At 43.2% G+C, this 22,169-nt stretch overlaps 1 protein-coding gene across 1 annotated transcript in view; it reads right to left on the bottom strand.

Annotated features, from left to right (window-relative positions):
• The window catches only part of LOC120044785 (integrin alpha-2-like), a 31,736-nt gene extending 10,481 nt beyond the window's left edge, over positions 1-21,255 (bottom strand). The window contains exons 1-18 of the mRNA XM_038989458.1: positions 21,216-21,255; positions 20,151-20,274; positions 10,766-10,875; positions 10,313-10,404; positions 7,113-7,227; positions 6,827-6,954; positions 6,370-6,518; positions 5,813-5,963; positions 5,434-5,599; positions 5,158-5,231; positions 4,912-5,050; positions 4,553-4,698; positions 4,073-4,216; positions 2,670-2,873; positions 2,398-2,528; positions 1,661-1,824; positions 1,270-1,418; positions 460-570 (exon numbers count right to left, since the gene is read on the bottom strand). Of these exons, the coding sequence (XP_038845386.1) occupies positions 460-570; positions 1,270-1,418; positions 1,661-1,824; positions 2,398-2,528; positions 2,670-2,873; positions 4,073-4,216; positions 4,553-4,698; positions 4,912-5,050; positions 5,158-5,231; positions 5,434-5,599; positions 5,813-5,963; positions 6,370-6,518; positions 6,827-6,954; positions 7,113-7,227; positions 10,313-10,404; positions 10,766-10,875; positions 20,151-20,274; positions 21,216-21,255 (2,337 nt within the window). The remainder of the gene's footprint in view (positions 1-459; positions 571-1,269; positions 1,419-1,660; positions 1,825-2,397; positions 2,529-2,669; positions 2,874-4,072; positions 4,217-4,552; positions 4,699-4,911; positions 5,051-5,157; positions 5,232-5,433; positions 5,600-5,812; positions 5,964-6,369; positions 6,519-6,826; positions 6,955-7,112; positions 7,228-10,312; positions 10,405-10,765; positions 10,876-20,150; positions 20,275-21,215) is intronic.
• Between the last annotated feature and the right edge of the window lie 914 nt (positions 21,256-22,169).

The raw sequence follows: 22,169 nt of genomic DNA on the forward strand, positions 1-22,169 counted from the left end.
AACCCTAACCCTAGCCCTAGCCTCAACCACAACCCCAACCCCAACCCTAACCCTAACCATAGTCCTAACCCTAGCCCTAGCCCTAACCCTAGCCTCAACCACAACCCCAACCCTAACCCTAACCCTAACCCTAACCCTAACCCTAGCCCTAGCCCTGCACTAACACATAAAGCACAGATACTACTATCAATAGACACTTAAAAAAAAATTCAAGCAACTGCCAAGTGTGCAAAGCTGTCATCAAGGCAAAGGGTGGCTACTTTGAAGAATCTCAAATATAAAATGTTTTGATTTGTTTAACACTTTTGTGTTTACTACATTATTCCATATGTGTTATTTCTTCACTACTATTCTACAATGTAGAAAATAGTAAAAAATAAAGAAAGACCCTGGAATGAGTAGGTGTGTCCAAACTTTATACTGGTGCTGTATGCTCTATCACATATTATTGAAACTCACAAAGAACTCCCATGAGGTAGGACGGAGGACATCTAGAACAGGACTGGAGTCTGGGTCATGCAGAGCGATGTCCACACGCAGACCGATGGAGCTCACAAAGTCAGGGGCCTCCTGTCAGACAATAAGATAGGATTTATTTGATTCGTTTAATTCATTTGACTGGGAACATGTGCAACACAACAAACATTGTACAAGATTTTAGCTACATACTGTACATAGCTAATTCTCTGCAGGATCAGAACTTAGTAACATTATTGGAATTGTATAAGGAAAACCACATGAGAATACAGCAATGTAGTGTAATTTATATCCTTTTTAATGTTTATACATATATGAAAATATTAGTCTTGGCAATGTTCTTCAAATAATAATATATTTATTTTTAAAGAGATTGATATATTAATGATATGTACCAATTGATTCTTGAAGAATATAACTTATAAATGCCTCATGAGCTTAGTTCAACTGTTGTACCCCATCAGTACCTTAAATATAAGCTTGTTTTACTCTAATGTTTGTAAACAATGTAAATGTGAACAACAACTGTATAGCCTCAAAACATGGTTTAAACTATACTTTTTATATCATGGATTGGTCAGTCCTTGCATCCATAGCTCTGTCTATGAATTTGAGAGTGGTTATGCTTTGTTATTGTTTCAACTGCGGATTGTCCCTTTAAGTGTTGTTGAAAGGATGCTTCCTCCATTCAAAATGAACACAGTAATTCAATAAGACCTGATGAAGGAGGAAAACCAGACACACTTCATTCAGCAAACCATCATCAAACTATTTCATATTATCTATCTTTACCTGAACAAAGACCTCATAGGTGTCACAGACCTCCCTGGTGGAAACCCTGATGTCTTTCTGCAGGACTCTCTCCGAGTTACTGAACTGACCTCTGGAGGTGACACGAGACGACTGGAGATCAGCATCCAGGGTCAGGTTGTACCTGAGAGCTGAGGTGAGACGTAACAGAGGCAACAAGACACAATTAGAGGGCGCTAAGACCATTGCTATGATGTGAGAAGCCCCTGTAATACTGAGCGTGATCACTGATATGACAGTGACTGTGGAGAGGGGAAGGGAGAGGGAGAGAGCAAGAGAAGGAGAGAGCGAGAGAGAGAGGGGGGGAGAGAGAGGAAGTGGAAGAGAAGGAGAAAGAGAGAGAGATAGATTGACACAGGAAAGCAGGGCTTACCCACAGGTCCTACAGATATCTTGGGCCTGAAGGTTGCACTGAAACAGACAGTGGTATTGAAGCAGGACACCAGCCTCCCACTGACCCTGCACGTCTTACTCAGGATGTTGACCTTGTCTGGGTTAAAGGTCGCCCTCGCTGTCACCACGGCCAGACCTCGAGACCTGGGAGAGGAACAGTCTACTGAGTATTCTTGTCATAATCCTAATCATTAAGTCATACTGTAGGAGTCAACTTTAGATTGGTTGATTGATTCATTCCTGTATTGGTTAATTGATTGGTTAATTGGTTGACTGACTGATTGATTCATTCTTTAAATAATGATATAATGGACATCAGCAGCTATGTATTAGCAGCAGTGTCAGACCCAGCGGGGAATGGACAGCATAGTATTTCAGCTAGCTGTTCTGCTCTTCATATGGAGTGGGACGAGATAACAACACTCAAGTAGTTGACACAGTTAAGACCAAGCTGTCCATGAGACAGCACATCTCCCTCAGTCAACTAAAACTTGAGGAGACAAGTATTGGATGTTTCTCTCACAACCTACTGTAATTCCATTGGTTTGGTTTAGAGTTACTGTCACCCAAAATAATTTGGCCAGCTGCTAAGAACAGCTGGCAACTTGAGTGGGACGTGTTGGAATTGTGGGAAACAAAATTATATAGTTGACCTCTGAAGAGGGGGAGTGGAACAGGGTTAAAACAAAGAAAAGAGAAGAAACTAGCGAATCTCACCAGAGCTGGACCACCTTCCCATAAGCCCCCACTGATACATCTGGGATGGTGTCATCGTTTAGGTCGGAGTTGGCGTCAAGGGACCGCCCAAAATACTTCAATGCAGGGTCCAGCTTGGAGCCCAGGATTCTCTGAAATGAACAGGATTAAAGATGATCTCACAACTGGATCTCACATCCAATGCTCACGTTGGCTGAATTCTAACAGCCTGAGCACCATCTGCATCATCAGCAGGTCTGTATTCAGAGGACAGTGTTGAGTCCTGTCGCTACCTGAGAACACTGTGTCCTCAGTTTCTTCTTGTCCCCGTTGAAGACATAAATGACCCCCCTGTTGTTGTCTTCCAGCGGGGCTCCCACCACTACATCACTGTAACCATCCATGTTGAGGTCAGGTACCGCTGAGATGGACATCCCAAAACGAGCGTTGTCCGCCGGGGACGGACCCTTCAGGATCCCCTGGTCACTTAGGATGCCCTAGAAACACCAATGCAAAATAATTCATATTGAATATATTGTAAGTGTGCTCAGGATGATCTCTTTCACAATGTCCTGAACCACTGTGCTCAGAAGTTGTGGTGTGTACACCAACTTGAAAGCATTAGATGAAATATACAGTATTGGGTCTGCCCTCAAAAAAGAGATGAAAGGCTTTAGGAAGATGTGCCGGGCATTGTCATGAGAAAGCTTTGGGAGTAGGTTACAGTACCGTAGAGTAGAGTACAGTATAGTAGAGTACAGTACATATAGTAGACTGCAGTAGGTTACAGTATAGTAGAGTAGAGTACAGTATAAAAAAAAAAAACATTGATTAAACCTTTATTTAACTAGGCAAGTCAGTTAAGAACAAATTCTTATTTACAATGACGGCCTACCAAAAGACAAAAGGCTTCCTGCGGGGATGGGGGCTGGGATTAAAAATAATAATAAATAAAAAAATATAGGACAAAACACACATCACGACAAGAGAGACAACACTACATAAAGAGAGACCTAAGATTACAACACAGCATGGTAGCAACACGACATGACAACAACATAGTAGCAACACAACATGGCAGCAGCACAACATGGTAGCAGCACAAAACAGGGTACAAACATTGTTGGGCACAGACAACAGCACAAAGGGCAAGAAGGTAGAGACAACAATACATCACGCAAAGCAGCCACAACTGTCAGTAAGAGTGTCCATGATTGAGTTATTGAATGAAGAGATTGAGATAAAACTGTCCAGTTTGAGTGTTTGTTGCAGCTCGTTCCAGTCGCTAGCTGCAGCGAACTGAAAAGACGAGTGACCCAGGGATGTGTGTGCTTTGGGGACCTTTAACAGAGAGGTGTTGTATGTGGAGGATGAGGGCTGCAGTAGATATCTCAGAGTATCTCAAAGTACAGTACAGTAGACTACAGTAGGTTACAGTACAGTAGAGTACAGTACAGTAGATTACAGCACAGTAGATTACAGTACAGTAGACTACTGTAGGTTACAGTACAGTAGAGTACAGTACAGTAGACTACAGTAGGTTACAGTACAGTACAATACTGCACAGTAGAGTACAGCACAGTAGAGTACAATACAGTAGAGTACAGTACAATAGAATACAGCACTGTGCAGTACAGTAAAGTACAGCACAGTGCTGTACAGTAGAGTACAGTACAGTGCAGTATGTGTGGCTTACCTTGGTGAAAGAGAGGAGATAGACCTTCCCAGTCTCCTTCTTCTGTTCATTCATGAACATGGGAGCGCCGACCAGCAGTATATCAGACACACCATCTTTATCCACATCCAGAGGACAGAGTACACTGCCATAGTAGGAGCCTATCTACAGAATAGTAAGCACATGGAACACACAGTATCCTCAGAGCCTATCTACAGAATAGAAAGCACATGGAACACACAGTATCCTCAGAGCCTATCTACAGAATAGAAAGCACATGGAACACACAGTATCTTCAGAGCCTATCTACAGAATAGAAAGCACATGGAACACACAGTATCTTCAGAGCCAGTGAGCAGAAACAAAGGATAACAACATTAACAAGTCAGATATGATAGATCACAGAGATAATAGAGAGAACAGAGATAATAGAAAGCTATGACATCTACCACCAGAAAAAAGTTACATGCTCTTCTCTGTCAGCCAGTCCCACTCTCGTACCTGATCTCCTCTCTGGGAGTCTATGACGGTGGGTTGTCCCTTGCTGTTGATGATGTACACTATGACCTGTCCAGTGTGGTTGGACCGAGGAGCGCCAGCCACGTAGTACTCCGTGCTGCCATCATTCAGCGTTGTCACAGAGTAGCCTGAACCGAACAGCCAAACAGAACATTATGGATTGTATCAATATCCAGTGCTAGAGGTCTTACTGCCAGTCACACTGTAAATCAAGATATATTTAGTTTGAGAGGTGTAAGATTGGCTTGGTGCTGTATGATAAACCAACAATAAAATAGCACCGCTTAAAATGAAGATAAAGGAGTAAATATTGACTTGTAAAACATATCAAACTCACATACCTAATAGTGAACTGTGGTTTCTGTCCTCTAGAATGTTCTCGAAGGCCGTCTTGGGGAAGATGTCTGATTTCTGAGGAGTGTAGTGAACCACAGTACCACTCCAGCCATAGGCCCCCACTGCACCCAGCATCATCATATTCTAGAACAATTGGGAGAGAATGGCCTGTTTAAACATGCTGAATAGTGGCTTACAGGTTGGAAATACATGTGGAGGTTTGTGTGATAGTATCCTTAGCCCATACATACCTGCTTCTTGGTTTGGTGTGCACTGAAGCCCACTTGGGACATCTCCATCTGAAAATCACCCCCTTTCCCAGTACCTGTCTCTCGAGACAACACACAATGACAAGATTAGTGGCTTTGTTTACTGTCCTGTACAGAGTAAGACTGCTACCTTCTTAAAAGGTAACATGTCTTCAAGATCCATTCATATTGTTGGAATGTATATAGGTCGATATTTTTTCATTATGGATACAAATATAAAAAATTCGGAATAAATGACTTTAGAAAACGGTAGTGTACCCTCTATATTGAAGATTCTGTCTCCCAGAGTTCCAGCGATCTCAAGTAGAGCTTCCTCAGCTGACACATTAAAGAAGTACCTGTCTGTCGGGGTACTGGCGATGGACTTGATCTCAGCAATCAGGTTTTTAGTGTCGATGTCATTCCTTATGTAATACCCGAGGACCTAGAAACATAATAAATAATACATTTTAAAGCAATTTATATTAGAATGAAAGGGACGATTAATAAAACATAAAAATGTCATGTTATAAAGGGATCAAACAGTAAATGTTAATACCTCACACTCAACACTGTATATACGTATACCTATGTGCCTTTTGCTAAAGAGAGACAAACCTAGATATATAAAGTCAAGCTAAATGTGATATTAACTTACAGCAATACCAAACCGGGTGATCTTCTCCTGCTCACACTTCCCGATGACGTCGTCTTTGAGGCCCTTGTCGTGAGACTCTCCATCCGTCACCACCACCATCACCTTGCTGGCTCCAGGTCGGGCACCGTTCGTAGGCAGGAACGCCTGCCGTCTGAGATGCACACTCAATAGGTGTCAAACAGCAACATCCGTCTCAAACCCAAGTCAATAGCAATAAGCATGTAAAGAAATAGCTTCTAAAACGCTTGTTCTGAACACATTTTATTGTGTTGGATTCCATTGAATTCCATTCTTCCAAGTGTTCTATTCCTTTCTATTCTATTCCAGTGTTCCATTCTAACCTCCTCTTTGGGGGGGTTTCAGTTTGCAAATAGAGATTCTAATCCTTTTGTTCAAGTCTTTTTATAAATATGTTGAGTCAACAGAGGCAGGATATGTTTATTTAGAATACATGAGGTCACAGTCACCTAAGGACCCATTGACTACCAGAAAACAAGAGGAAATTACTGAGAATGTTGGCATTGCAGGCAGGGAAAGTGTTGCTCACTGAGACGCACCTGGCAAACTCAATGGCCCGGAAGGTGTTAGTCTCCAGGCCTGACTTCTGGGGTATGTTCGCTGCGGCCGCAATGATTGAGTCTTTGGTTTTGTAGGAGTTCAGATAGAATTCAAAAGCCGGATCAACCGCGTACTGTATAATACTTACCTGGAAGCAAAAACATAAAGTCAACAAACAAACTGATAGGGACAAATGCATGTCATTTACTTGGGCCAGGATTCAATCCGACAGTGGGTTGTCGGCAATGCGGCTTTTAAAGGCAATTTCAAAATATGCATTGTTTATCGTGAATGAGATCTCCTAGAACGCAGGAACATTCCCTTTAAAAGCTGCATTGTCGATTGCATCCGGCTTTTGACAATTCCTATAAATAAATGGCAGTTGTGGCATTTCATTCTACCTGAGCCCAGGTAGAAATTAATGTACAGTACACTGATAACTGTGATCCCACTTACCTGAGTATTGTCAGGTCCAATATCCAAGTTCTCCAACAGTTTCTTGAGGAAAGCCACAACTGGTGGCCAGGGATATATACTGTTAGAGCCATCCAAGACAATAGCAATATCCATGGGACCCCCACAAGCTGGAAAGATGGTAGCCATGTATACGGTAACTCCAATTACAAAGGGGCGTTAAATATGATATACAGTAGGACTTCATTTATACTTTTAATCAAAGGTGAAAACAATACAGAATTCTTATTCTAAGGAAACACATGTAAAAATGATTGTGGACTCTTACTCTGAAGGGCAGGTGAGAATGAAGACAGGGGGTTGAAGAGAGGGTTGACTTCTGCACAGATCCCTGGGTAGTAATACTGACTGCCACATTTCTGAGCCCACAGAGGTCCACATGTCTACCAGGAAAAGACAAGACGACGCATGAGACAGACGGTAAAACATCCAAAACAATCTTTAGGCTATCAGCCAATCCCAAACTGATCTTCTAGGAGCTTTCCAACTGTACAATCAGATATAGGTTAAATCTGCTTACCATGAATACATTTCCCTTGTGACCGTGCGGGCTAGGGTTAGGGTAGCTAGGGTTAGGGTAGCTAGGGTTAGGGTAGCTAGGGTATCTATGGTTAGGGTAGCTAGAGTTAGGCTACCTAGGGTTATGGTATCTAGGGTTAGGGTAGCTAGGATTAGGGTAGCTAGGGTTAGGGTAGCTAGGGTATCTATGGTTAGGGTAGCTAGAGTTAGGCTACCTAGGGTTATGGTATCTAGGGTTAGGGTAGCTAGGATTAGGACAGTTATGGTTAGGTTATCTAGGGTTAGGGTAGCTAGGGTTAGGTTATCTAGGGTTAGGGTAGCTAGGGTATCTAGGGTTAGGGTAACTAGGGTTAGGGTATCTAGGTTTAGGGTAGCTAGGATTAGGATAGTTATGGTTAGGTTATTTAGGTTTACGGTAGCTAGAAGTAGGGGACCTAGGGTTAGGGTATCTAGGGTTAGGTTAGCTAGAATTAGGGTTAGGGTATCTAGGTTTAGGGTAGCTAGGATTAGGATAGTTATGGTTAGGTTATTTAGGGTTAGGGTAGCTAGGAGTAGGGTAACTAGGGTATCTAGGGTTAGGGTTTCTAGGGTTAGGGTATCAAGGGTTAGGGTATCTAGGGTTAGGGTAGCTATGGTTAGGGTTAGGGTATCTAGGGTTAGGGTAGCTTGGATTAGGGTATCTAGGGTTAGGGTATCTAGGGTTAGGGTAGCTAGGGTTAGGGTTAGGGTATCTAGGATTAGGGTATCTAGGGTATCTAGGGTTAGGGTAGCTAGGGTATCTAGGGTTAGGGTATCTAGGGTATCTAGGGTTATGGTATCTAGGGTGAGGGTATCTAGGGTTAGGGTATCTAGGGTTAGGGTAGCTAGGGTTAAGTTTAGGGTTAGGGTTAGGGTATCTATGGTATGTAGGGTTAGGGTATCTAGGGTTAGGGTAGCTAGGGTTATGGTAGCTAGGGTTATGGTAGCTAGGGTTAGGGTATCTAGGGTTATGGTAGCTAGGGCATGTAGGGTTAGGGTATCTAGGATTATGGTAGCTATGGGTTATGGTAGATAGGATTAGGGTTAGGGGAGCTAGGGTATCTAGGTATCTAGGGTTAGGGTAGCTAGGATTAGGGTTAGGGTATCTAGGGTTAGGGTATCTAGGGTTAGGGTAGCTAGGGTATCTAGGGTTAGGGTAGCTAGGGTATCTAGGGTTAGGGTAGCTAGGGTTAGGGTAGCTAGGGTTAGGGTAGCTAGGGTTAGGGTATCTAGGGTTATGGTAGCTTTGGGTTATGGTAGCTATGGTTAGGGTAACTAGGGTATCTAGGGTTAGAGTATATAAGGTTAGGGTATCTATGGTTAGGGTAGCTAGGGTTAGGGTATCTAGGGTTATGGTAGCTATGAGTTATGGTAGCTATGGTTAGGGTTAGGGTAGCTATGGTATCTAGGGTTAGAGTATCTAGGGTTAGAGTAACTAGGGTATCTAGGGTGAGGGTATCTCGGGTTATGGTATCTAGGGTTAGGGTAACTAGGGTATCTAGGGTGAGGGTATCTAGTGTTAGGGTAGCTAGGGTTATGGTAGCTAGGGTATCTAGGGTTAGGGTAGCTAGGGTATCTAGGGTTAGGGTATCTAGGGTTATGGTAGCTATGGGTTATGGTAGCTATGGTTAGGGTTAGGGTAGCCAGGGTATCTAGGGTTAGGGTAGCTAGGGTTAGGTTATCTAGGGTTATGGTAGCTAGGGTATCTAGGGTTAGGGTAGCTAGGGTTAGGTTATCTAGGGTTATGGTAGCTAGGGTATCTAGGGTTAGGGTAGCTAGGGTATCTAGGGTTATGGTAGCTATGGGTTATGGTAGCTATGGTTAGGGTTAGGGTATCTAGGGTTAGGGTACCTAGTGTTAGGGTATCTAGGGTATCTAGGGTTAGGGTATCTAGGGTATCTATGGTTAGGGTGGCTAGGGTTATGGTAGCTATGGTTAGGGTTAGGGTAGCCAGGGTATCTAGGGTTAGGGTAGCTAGGGTTAGGTTATCTAGGGTTATGGTAGCTAGGGTATCTAGGGTTAGGGTAGCTAGGGTTAGGTTATCTAGGGTTATGGTAGCTAGGGTATCTAGGGTTAGGGTAGCTAGGGTATCTAGGGTTATGGTAGCTATGGGTTATGGTAGCTATGGTTAGGGTTAGGGTATCTAGGGTTAGGGTACCTAGTGTTAGGGTATCTAGGGTATCTAGGGTTAGGGTATCTAGGGTATCTATGGTTAGGGTGGCTAGGGTTAGGGTATCTAGGGTTAGGGTTAGGGTAGCTAGGGTATCTAGGGTTAGGGTACCTAGTGTTAGGGTATCTAGGGTATCTAGGGTTAGGGTATCTAGGGTTAGGGTAGCTAGGGTATCTAGGGTTAGGGTATCTAGGGTTAGGGTATCTAGGGTATCTATGGTTAGGGTGGCTAGGGTTAGGGTATCTAGGGTTAGGGTTAGGGTAGCTAGGGTATCTAGGGTTAGGGTAGCTAGGGTTAGGGTATCTAGGGTAACTAGGGTTAGGGTAGCTAGGGTTAGGGTATCTAGGGTTAGGGTGGCTAGGGTTAAGGTTAGGGTAGCTAGGGTTAGGGTGGCTAGGGTTAAGGTTAGGGTAGCTAGGGTCAGGGTAGCACAAAGTCCTGGTTGGATCAGCACAATATTTTTTCTCTCACAGATTTGCTGAGGGAGACAAGGGTGGCTATGATCCTGTGCTTTAGCAGACACCTCCAGCAGCGTGTGTGCATTTACTCAATGTGTTTTTATAGTATGTGTTGGTCTTATGTATTTGGTGTGTCTAGTAAGCACGTATGGTGTATGTATGTGTTAGAATTTGGCAGACAGCAGAGCTTCTTTCTCCAGCAGCAGGTCGCCATATCTCTGTTGCAGCTCCTTCTCTCTCTCCTGCTGTCTCCCCACATCCTCCCTACAGCTGTACAGAAGTAGTGATGTAAAGTCTGCTTACCATAAATGTATCTTCTGTAGCTGTACGGGTTAGGGTCAGCCCCAGGCTCATGTTGACATTGACATTACTCACTGTTGATATGCTGACTGAGTCTGTAACAGGAGAGGAAGAACAGTTAGTACACTGTCCTTACAGGAAATAATTATGCAGGAATAAGAAAAACACTTTAATGTAAAGTGTTATTGAATACATTCTCATGGTGTAATTACAGAGGTTTACTAACATTCATTAAAACACAAAATGAGCACAGTGAGTTCAATGAGAACTCTCAACTCTGAACAAAATCCCATCCTAACTACTGTGGCCATCATTCTGACTGACAGACAGATTTGACAGTATTCAAAGAGATTTAAAGGACTGTTATGGTAAAACACAAGATAAGACTACATGAGTCACACAAGGATTGCTAAAAGAATAAGAGTTGTTTATAGAAAATAGCTGGAGCTGTCTTACTCTGCAGGTTGAGTCTCTGACATCCTGAACTGGCCCCTCTGATCTCACACTTGTAGACGTCTCCTTTCCTATCCTGGTTGTATCCACTCCAGGGAGAACCAACCAGCAACCTGGGGGAAAATACACACACACACACACACACACACACACACACACACACACACACACACACACACACACACACACACACACACACACACACACACACACACACACACACACACACACACACACACTCACATATTACAAATAATTACTTACAATGGTGTGAAGATCTAAATTACTTCATTAATGGCAACTACTGTAATACCATTGTCAGGAAATATTTGGATACAGTACCATACATTCACAACAAGACAATTAGAGTAACATGATCTGTAAGCAGAGTTTGTCCTTTTCTACAGGTGTGGAAGGTAAACACATACTCTACCAACATCATCACTAACAGTTAATCTTAGGGTGGAAGGTATAATAAGCACCTTAACCTTGAGGGGCAAAGTGCACACATGTAGGGTCTTAATTTGATCACTCTTTTGTTGCAGAGAATTTTCCTGCACAGCAGGAAATGCAAACTTGTAGTGTGTTCGAGGTTTAAAAAGGCTTCTAAAAATTGTAATTTCCACTTTAAAATGTCAGACTTGATTTCCCCTTACGAAAAATGTATCAATCCCTATAAAAGAAATGTCCATTATATAATCCACATAATAATTCACATTTCCTCTTGCTGCAGGATTATTTTCCTGCTGTAACAAACTGGCTGAAATTAAGATCCTACATCTGCAAGGGGATGTTTTCAGTCTCCTTCTGTTGCATGAGAAGGAGAGAGCCATAATCAGTGGCAGTCCCGTTGTCTGCTGCTGGTGGATCAGGAGCTGGGTAACCATGGTGATTACACAGCATTACCACCATGTGAGTCAGCCAAGCAGGACAAACATGCCCACTACATTACACAATGTGATGTCAAACACCCTCCCACAGAAACCAGCCACACATATTACCCTTTCTTGATTAGCTTATATACACACACACACACACACACACACACACACACACACACACACACACACACACACACACACACACACACACACACAGAGAGAGAGAGAGCAGAGCCCAATCCATTACACATGACACACATCATGGAGGAAATCCCCACCTTGCTAGACTACACAGTGTGGACAGACAGACCACCTAGCACTCCTAAACTGTTGACACACAGATGGACTCACTACAACATCCTGTGAGGTACAGTATAACAACACAACAGCACCACTCAGACTGAGAAAGAGTGGGCACAGACATACTGAAATTATGGTCATTGGGGTGTGACAGTGTGTCAGTGGAGTCTTGCTGTGTTTTGATTGGCCATTCATGGGAGTACATCTGGAGTTCTGGGAATACCTGTATGATATTCTATTGCAAACAAATCTATATGTTGGTGTGATATTAAACCTAGTAAAGACTGAATGAAAGTCCATGGCATCAGCTGGATGCAGGACTGGATGGCCAGTGGGCAAAGTTCTTCGCCAGCCTGGTGTCACAAAGAAGAGAAACATACCTTCCACTGGCTACAGAATACACACTATTGTGTTGTGCTTCTCATTGCTGGTGTTAGATTAACTGTTACCATTAAGTATACAATTCTTGGTATTTGTGTTCAATGTTGTTTCCTGGAATATTCCAAAACTCCCCTTATTTAATTGTGCTTCATAGGAATAGTGATTCAGCAAGTAGTGTGATTCAGAGGGTGATAAACATTCCCTGACTTTGTGTTAGAGCCAAAACCTACACTCTGAGACGGGAAGCAGCCAATTAGACAAAGAGGGTGTACTTTGACCCCGGATTTCTCTGTGATGTCATACATTCAGGCTTTCAATACAACAAGGCACCTCTATTCTTTGGGGTTCGCAGGGACTCTGGGTTTTCCCTATATTGACTCACTGTTTTTATTCTTTACCCTCCACGTTTCAAGTGGGGTATTTGTCAAGATTACAAATGACCAAACAATTAATCTCTACTAGTTTGAGAATCAGTCTCTGCTACCCAGGCTAAATCTCTACTGTTATTTTGTAATAAACCCAGTGTCATCCACCAGCTGACTCTCTATCTGATGAATTAGCCCTGGGACGAGGTTAGTCAAAACCTGATGAATTAGCCCACGGGGACGAGGTTAGTCAAAACCTGTTGAATTAGCTCTGGGACGAGGTTAGTCAAAACCTGATGAATTAGCCCACGGGGACGAGGTTAGTCAAAACCTGATGAATTAGCCCTGGGACGAGGTTAGTCAAAACCTGTTGAATTAGCCCTGGGACGAGGTTAGTCAAAACCTGATGAATTAGCTCTGGGACGAGGTTAGTCAAAACCTGTTGAATTAGCCCGGGGACAACGTTAGTCAAAACCTGTTGAATTAGCCCTGGGACGAGGTTAGTCAAAACCTGTTGAATTAGCTCTGGGACGAGGTTAGTCAAACCCTGTTGAATTAGCCCGGGGACGAGGTTAGTCAAAACCTGTTGAATTAGCCCTGGGACGAGGTTAGTCAAAACCTGTTGAATTAGCTCTGGGACGAGGTTAGTCAAAACCTGTTGAATTAGCCCGGGGACGAGGTTAGTCAAAACCTGTTGAATTAGCCCGGGGACGAGGTTAGTCAAAACCTGATGAATTAGCCCTGGGACGAGGTTAGTCAAAACCTGATGAATTAGCCCAGGGACGAGGTTAGTCAAAACCGATGAATTAGCCCAGGGGGACAAGGTTAGTCAAAACCTGATGAATAAGCCCAGGGACGAGGTTAGTCAAAACCGATGAATTAGCCCAGGGGGAAGAGGTTAGTCAAAACCTGATGAATTAGCCCAGGGACGAGGTTAGTCAAAACCGATGAATTAGCCCTGGGACGAGGTTAGTCAAAACCTGATGAATTAGCCCAGGGACGAGGTTAGTCAAAACCGATGAATTAGCCCAGGGGGACAAGGTTAGTCAAAACCGATGAATTAGCCCGGGGACGAGGTTAGTCAAAACCGATGAATTAGCCCAGGGGGAAGAGGTTAGTCAAAACCTGATGAATTAGCCCAGGGACGAGGTTAGTCAAAACCGATGAATTAGCCCTGGGACGAGGTTAGTCAAAACCTGTTGAATTAGCCCTGGGACGAGGTTAGTCAAAACCTGATGAATTAGCCCAGGGACGAGGTTAGTCAAAACCTGTTGAATTAGCCCTGGGACGAGGTTAGTCAAAACCTGTTGAATTAGCCCTGGGACGAGGTTAGTCAAAACCTGTTGAATTAGCTCTGGGACGAGGTTAGTCAAAACCTGTTGAATTAGCTCTGGGACGAGGTTAGTCAAAACCTGTTGAATTAGCTCTGGGACGAGGTTAGTCAAAACCTGATGAATTAGCCCTGGGACGAGGTTAGTCAAAACCTGATGAATTAGCCCAGGGACGAGGTTAGTCAAAACCGATGAATTAGCCCAGGGGGACAAGGTTAGTCAAAACCTGATGAATTAGCCCAGGGACGAGGTTAGTCAAAACCGATGAATTAGCCCAGGGGGAAGAGGTTAGTCAAAACCTGATGAATTAGCCCAGGGACGAGGTTAGTCAAAACCGATGAATTAGCCCTGGGACGAGGTTAGTCAAAACCTGATGAATTAGCCCAGGGACGAGGTTAGTCAAAACCGATGAATTAGCCCAGGGGGACAAGGTTAGTCAAAACCGATGAATTAGCCCGGGGACGAGGTTAGTCAAAACCGATGAATTAGCCCAGGGGGAAGAGGTTAGTCAAAACCTGATGAATTAGCCCAGGGACGAGGTTAGTCAAAACCGATGAATTAGCCCTGGGACGAGGTTAGTCAAAACCTGTTGAATTAGCCCTGGGACGAGGTTAGTCAAAACCTGATGAATTAGCTCTGGGACGAGGTTAGTCAAAACCTGTTGAATTAGCCCTGGGACGAGGTTAGTCAAAACCTGATGAATTAGCCCAGGGACGAGGTTAGTCAAAACCTGTTGAATTAGCCCTGGGACGAGGTTAGTCAAAACCTGTTGAATTAGCTCTGGGACGAGGTTAGTCAAAACCTGTTGAATTAGCTCTGGGACGAGGTTAGTCAAAACCTGTTGAATTAGCCCGGGGACGAGGTTAGTCAAAACCTGTTGAATTAGCTCTGGGACGAGGTTAGTCAAAACCTGATGAATTAGCCCGGGGACGAGGTTAGTCAAAACCTGTTGAATTAGCCCGGGGACGAGGTTAGTCAAAACCTGTTGAATTAGCTCTGGGACGAGGTTAGTCAAAACCTGTTGAATTAGCTCTGGGACGAGGTTAGTCAAAACCTGTTGAATTAGCTCTGGGACGAGGTTAGTCAAAACCTGATGAATTAGCCCACGGGGACGAGGTTAGTCAAAAACTGATGAATTAGCTCTGGGACGAGGTTAGTCAAAACCAATGAATTAGCCCGGGGACAACGTTAGTCAAAACCTGATGAATTAGCCCACGGGGACGAGGTTAGTCAAAACCTGATGAATTAGCCCGGGGACGAGGTTAGTCAAAACCTGTTGAATTAGCCCAGGGACGAGGTTAGTCAAAACCAATGAATTAGCCCAGGGACGAGGTTAGTCAAAACCGATGAATTAGCCCAGGGGGAAGAGGTTAGTCAAAACCTGATGAATTAGCCCAGGGACGAGGTTAGTCAAAACCGATGAATTAGCCCAGGGGGAAGAGGTTAGTCAAAACCTGATGAATTAGCCCAGGGACGAGGTTAGTCAAAACCGATGAATTAGCCCAGGGGGACAAGGTTAGTCAAAACCTGATGAATTAGCCCAGGGACGAGGTTAGTCAAAACCGATGAATTAGCCCAGGGACGAGGTTAGTCAAAACCTGATGAATTAGCCCACGGGGACGAGGTTAGTCAAAACCTGATGAATTAGCCCAGGGGGAAGAGGTTAGTCAAAACCTGATGAATTAGCCCAGGGACGAGGTTAGTCAAAACCGATGAATTAGCCCTGGGACGAGGTTAGTCAAAACCTGATGAATTAGCCCAGGGACGAGGTTAGTCAAAACCGATGAATTAGCCCAGGGGGACAAGGTTAGTCAAAACCGATGAATTAGCCCAGGGACGAGGTTAGTCAAAACCGATGAATTAGCCCAGGGACGAGGTTAGTCAAAACCTGATGAATTAGCCCAGGGACGAGGTTAGTCAAAACCTGATGAATTAGCCCTGGGACGAGGTTAGTCAAAACCTGATGAATTAGCCCAGGGACGAGGTTAGTCAAAACCTGATGAATTAGCCCTGGGACGCTGTTAGTCAAAACCTGATGAATTAGCCCTGGGACGCTGTTAGTCAAAACCTGATGAATTAGCCCAGGGACGAGGTTAGTCAAAACCTGATGAATTAGGCCAGGGACGAGGTTAGTCAAAACCTGTTGAATTAGCCCGGGGACAAGGTTAGTCAAAACCTGATGAATTAGCCCAGGGACGAGGTTAGTCAAAACCTGATGAATTAGCCCGGGGACGAGGTTAGTCAAAACCTGATGAATTAGCCCTGGGACGCTGTTAGTCAAAACCTGATGAATTAGCCCTGGGACGCTGTTAGTCAAAACCTGATGAATTAGCCCAGGGACGAGGTTAGTCAAAACCTGATGAATTAGCCCGGGGACGAGGTTAGTCAAAACCTGATGAATTAGCCCTGGGACGAGGTTAGTCAAAACCTGTTGAATTAGCCCGGGGACAAGGTTAGTCAAAACCTGTTGAATTAGACCGGGGAAGAGGTTAGTCAAAACCTGATGAATTAGCCCGGGGACAAGGTTAGTCAAAACCTGTTGAATTAGACCGGGGACGAGGTTAGTCAAAACCTGTTGAATTAGCCCTGGGACGAGGTTAGTCAAAACCTGTTGAATTAGCCTGGGGAAGAGGTTAGTCAAAACCTGTTGAATTAGACCGGGGAAGAGGTTAGTCAAAACCTGTTGAATTAGCCCTGGGACAAGGTTAGTCAAAACCTGTTGAATTAGCCCTGGGACAAGGTTAGTCAAAACCTGTTGAATTAGACCGGGGAAGAGGTTAGTCAAAACCTGTTGAATTAGCCCTGGGACGAGGTTAGTCAAAACCTGTTGAATTAGCCTGGGGAAGAGGTTAGTCAAAACCTGTTGAATTAGCCCGGGGAAGAGGTTAGTCAAAACCTGATGAATTAGACCGGGGAAGAGGTTAGTCAAAACCTGTTGAATTAGCCTGGGGAAGAGGTTAGTCAAAACCTGTTGAATTAGCCCGGGGACGAGGTTAGTCAAAACCGATGAATTAGCCCGGGGAAGAGGTTAGTCAAAACCATATAAAAAACCGTCCACTTACAGGGCCTTGCAAAAGTATTGAGACCCCTTGGATTTCTTCATATTTTATTGTGTTACAAAGAGGGATTAAAATTGATTGAATTATCTTTTTTGTTAACAATCTACAAAAAATACTGTAATGTCAAAGTGGAAGAAAAATATGGCCCATGTTGACTCCCACAGTTGTGTCAAGTTGGCTGGATGTCCTTTGGGTGGTGGACCATTCTTTTGAGTGGTGGACACACAGGAAACTGTTGAGCATGACAAACCCAGCAGCATTGCAGTTCTTGACACAAACCGGTGCGCCTGGCACCTACTACCATACCCCGTTCAAAGGCACTTACATGTTTTGTCTGAATGGCACACATACACAATCCATGTGTCAATTGTCTCAAGGCTTAAAAATCCTTCTTTAATTAACCTGTCTCCTCCCTTTCATCTACACTGTTTGAAGTAGATTTAACAAGTGACATCAATAAGCGATCATATCTTTCACCTGGATTCACCTGGTCAGTCTATGTCATGGAAAGAGCAGGTGTTGTTAATGTTTTGTATAATCAGTGTAAAGTTGTTATAAAAAGTATTCTAAGCCTAAATTAGTTCAGGAGTAAAATTTGGATTAACAAATCACATAATAAATTACATGGACTCAGTCTGTGTGAAATAATAGGGGTTTATATGATTTTCTTATGACTACCCCTTTTCTCTCCCCCATACATACAACATCTGTAAGGTCACTCAGTCAAGTAGTGAATTTCAAGCACAGATTCAACTACAAAGACCAGGGAGCTTTTCGAAAGCCTCATAAAGAAGGACAGTGATTGGTAGATGGGTAGATTGGTAGATAACAAATCAGACATTGAATATCTCTTTAAACATTGTCAAGTTAGTAATGATGCTGTGGATTGTGTATTTAACCACCCAGACAAATCAAAGATACAGTCGTCCTTCTGAACTGAGCTGCAGGACAGAAAGGAAACTGCTCAGTGATGTTACCATGAGGTCATGGGTCATTTTAAAAGAGCTACAGAGTTCAATGTCTGTGACGGGAGAAAACTGAGGATGGATCAACAACATTGTAGTGACTCCACAATAATGGCCTAAATGACAGATTGAAAATAATACAAATATATTGAATAAAAATACTCCAAAACATGCATCTTGTCACGTTCCTGACCTGTTTTCTGTTGTTTGGTATGTGTTTATTGGTCAGGGCGTGAGTTTTGGGTGGGCAGTCTATGTTTTCTGTTTCTATGTTGGTTTTGGGTTGCCTGGTATGGCTCTCAATTAGAGGCAGGTGTTTGACGTTTCCTCTGATTGAGAGTCATATTAAGGTAGGTTGTTCTCACTGTTTGTTTGTGGGTGATTGTCGTCCGTGTCTGTGTCTGCGCACCACACGGGACTGTAGCGTTTGTTCGTTCGTTTGTTATAGTCTGTACCTGTTCATACGTGCTTCGTGTTATATGTAAGTTCTCATGGTTTAGGTCAGTCTACATTCGTTTTTGTTATTTTGTAATCCTTCCAAGTGTTTGTTTTCGTGTTTCGTCGTTGGCTTTAATAAATCATTATGTATTCACAACCCGCTGCACTTTGGTCGAATCACTACTCCTCCTCTTCGTATAAAGAGGAGGAGGAATGCCGTTACACATCTTGTATGCAACTAAAGTACTACTGCAAAAAAAAACAGCAAAGGAATACACTTTTTGGCCTAAATGCAAAGCCGTATGTTCGGGGCAAATCCAACACAACACTGAGTAACTGATTCTCTTCATTTTCAAGCATGGTGTTGGCTGCATCATGGTGCGAGTATGCTTGACATCAACAAGACTTAAATCTGCTTGATAATTGCTGGCTAGCCATGATCCCCAACATCTTGAAAGAGCTTGAAGAATTTTGAAAAGAATAATGTGCAAATATTGCACAATCCAGGTGTGTAAAGCTCTTAGAGACGTACCCAAGAAGACTCACAGCTGTAATCAATGCGAAAGATGTTTCTAACGTATTGACTTAGGGAGCTGAACACTTAGGCAACGACTGTATTTTAGTTATTTAATTTATATATTTTATACATTTTTATTACACTTTGACATTACGGAGTATTTTGTGTAGATTGTAAAAAAAAACGAAATACAATGAAATACATTTTAATCCCACTTTGTATTACAATAAAATATAAAGAAATCCAAGGGGTCTGAATGTTTTTGCAAGGCACTGTAAGTCCTTGGGGCAATTATACAACTCGTTATCATTATTTGTTCTGTTGGTTCATTTCCCACTTAACATATCTGATGAAATGTTTGTCTAGTGGAGAGTGCAGACAGAGAAACATCTTCAGGCCCCTTTCCTTTGTTACCGACGTTTCCTCCCACACAGAGATAGTTAATGTGACATAGGTTAAGCCTTAGTTTCCTTTGTTACTGACTTCTCCATCCACACAGAGAGAGTTAATAGGTTTAGCCTTAGTCTCCATGTTTATTTATGATGGGTAGGAAAGGAAGCAGAGACGTATTCAAAAGGAAAATATCTCCTCTGTAGTCGCCCGGATGCAGACAGACAGCATTACAGACCACAGGAAGTGAGTATGTGAGCAAAGACGTGAACCTAAGAGTCTAACTGTGATGTCTGCGCTGATCAGCAGACAACTGTATAACGTATGTGTGGTGGTTTGTCAAGGGTTTGTGTGTGTGTATATGTGTGTGTATCTGCGTGTGTATCTGTGTGTCACTACTGTGTTTGAAGTGTCTGCATCCAGCCCCGTTGCCAACTTTGCTGAGGGTCATGTGACCTAGTGGTAAGAATAGGAACAACAGTGGCCTGAGAAAATGGATGTTCCAAGTAGGGGTTCCGAACCCAGATACAACAGTAGGGTTTAGGTTAGCTCTGCTGGGGTGTGTTGTATGTCTGTGTGAGAGTGACTGGACACAGCAAAACATCAGCATAGTGTAGTACAGTGTACCATTATCATTATTCTATTCCTACCATGATTTAACTACCTTTAAGTTATGTCTGTGAAATAACAGAACCAAGTGCTTTCTACCACACAGTACGTTTGCATTGCGGCCTATGCAATGCATGACTCAGTAGCCTCACCATTTTCCCTGGTGATTCCTGAACTGTTGCACAGTGTATCCAAACTCCTCTACAGTAGGTTCAGAGAATACCTTGGCACCAGCAGTTCCCACATTAAAGGATAAGAACCTGGGGACGCTCCAACCTGGAGAGAGAGAGAGAGAGAGAGAGAGAGAGAGAGAGAGAGAGAGAGAGAGAGAGAGAGAGAGAGAGAGAGAGAGAGAGAGAGAGAGAGAGAGAGAGAGAGAGAGAGAGAGAGAGAGAGAGAGAGAGAGAGAGAGAGAGAGAGAGAGAGAGAGAGAGAGAGAGAGAGAGATCACACCATCTTAAATAACAGACTCTCCTCCACATTACATGCTGCAGACAGCTAGGGTTCAGGGTTGGGTAAATCAGTAAGATAAATTGAATAACTTAAGCCTACACACTTTCATCACCTGTGATATGAGATATGAAGTGCTCAGTTTTTATGTGTGTTTGTGTGTGTGTGTGTGGGGCTGCGGAAGTGTGTGGGTGACTGTGTGCGTGTGTGTGTGTGTGTGTGTGTGTGTGTGTGTGTGTGTGTGTGTGTGTGTGTGTGTGTGTGTGTGTGTGTGTGTGTGTGTGTGTGTCCTTGTTCCCAGGGTCCTGCAGTAGTACACAAATAACAACAAGGACAACAACAACAACACATACTGTATTGTACTATGCAACGTCAGGTAAGTGTCAGAGTGATCAAATGGCACTTACAAACACATCCATCAAGACATAACAGCTTTTACGCATTCACAGTGAAACATGAAGAAAGTATTCTTCCACCCTGTTAACTTCAGGTCTGAATATAACGACAAAGAGAATAACAATCAACTTCATGTTTAGACAACCTAGCTATTATAGATCACAATTCATACAGCAGCCTGAAGCTCAAATGTGATACTGCACATGTGCTAATTGTCCTATTGTAAAGCTAAGTAAGAATTTCAGATGCCTTAAATTTCCCGATCGCACTGAGGATGGTGTATCTAGAGAATGGGGGAATCTGGCTGTGGGTGACTGTGTCAGTGATCACCTATCTGGACAAGTCGCAGCATGACAATGTGTACAGATTACTGGTCTGAGGAGCAGACCTGTTGGCGCAGTGGCTGGTCATAATGAAAACACAGTATTTACAGGGGCCTACTGAGATGAGTGTGAATGTTTATCAAACCACTACTTAGGCCTCCGAAGATAACTAAACAACACTCATGTCACGACACCATCCATCACAATAACAGAAACAACACAGAGAGACACCGAGGAACGCTAGAAACACTGGCAAAGTTATTTTCTTAATGTCACTGACTTCGCTGATAGCTTCTTTAATCAGGGAAAGGTTTTACTTACCAGGACTGTGATATGTGGTTGTCTTACCGAGCTACCTTAAGATTAAAGAATTAACTGTAAATCGCTTTGTGGTCTATCCTGGCTAAATAAAATGAATTACGATGAATGATGATGACGATGCTCTGGATAAGAGCGTCTGCTAAATGGATAAAATGTAAAATCTTCAGAACTGAACCAGCACAGAAAGAATGAATGGGTTAGGATTTAGCCTTGCCCAATAAAGCATTTTCAAAAATCTACTCTTCACATACGCTGTGGGAGCCAATATAAATCGATTTAATAGACATTGTTCCGAACAAGGTGTATGAGCATTTTATACTGCAGACCAACAAAGAGCATTTTATACTGCAGACCAACAAAGAGTATTTTATACTGCAGACCAACAAAGAGCATTTTATACTGCAGACCAACAAAGAGTATTTGATACTGCAGACCAACAAAGAGCATTTGATACTGCAGACCAACAAAGAGCATTTGATACTGCAGACCAACAAAGAACATTTTATACTGCAGACCAACAAAGAGCATTTGATACTGCAGACCAACAAAGAACATTTTATACTGCAGACCAACAAAGAGCATTTTGCTAAGTAGGGTGGTGACACCAGAATCAGGTTCACATACCGTAACAAGACCCAACCCAACACAGGACAGGTGGACTTTACACTTAGACAAATAGAC

This window comes from Salvelinus namaycush, chromosome 3 (assembly GCF_016432855.1).
Source record: "Salvelinus namaycush isolate Seneca chromosome 3, SaNama_1.0, whole genome shotgun sequence".
In the NCBI taxonomy this organism is placed as follows: domain Eukaryota; kingdom Metazoa; phylum Chordata; class Actinopteri; order Salmoniformes; family Salmonidae; genus Salvelinus; species Salvelinus namaycush.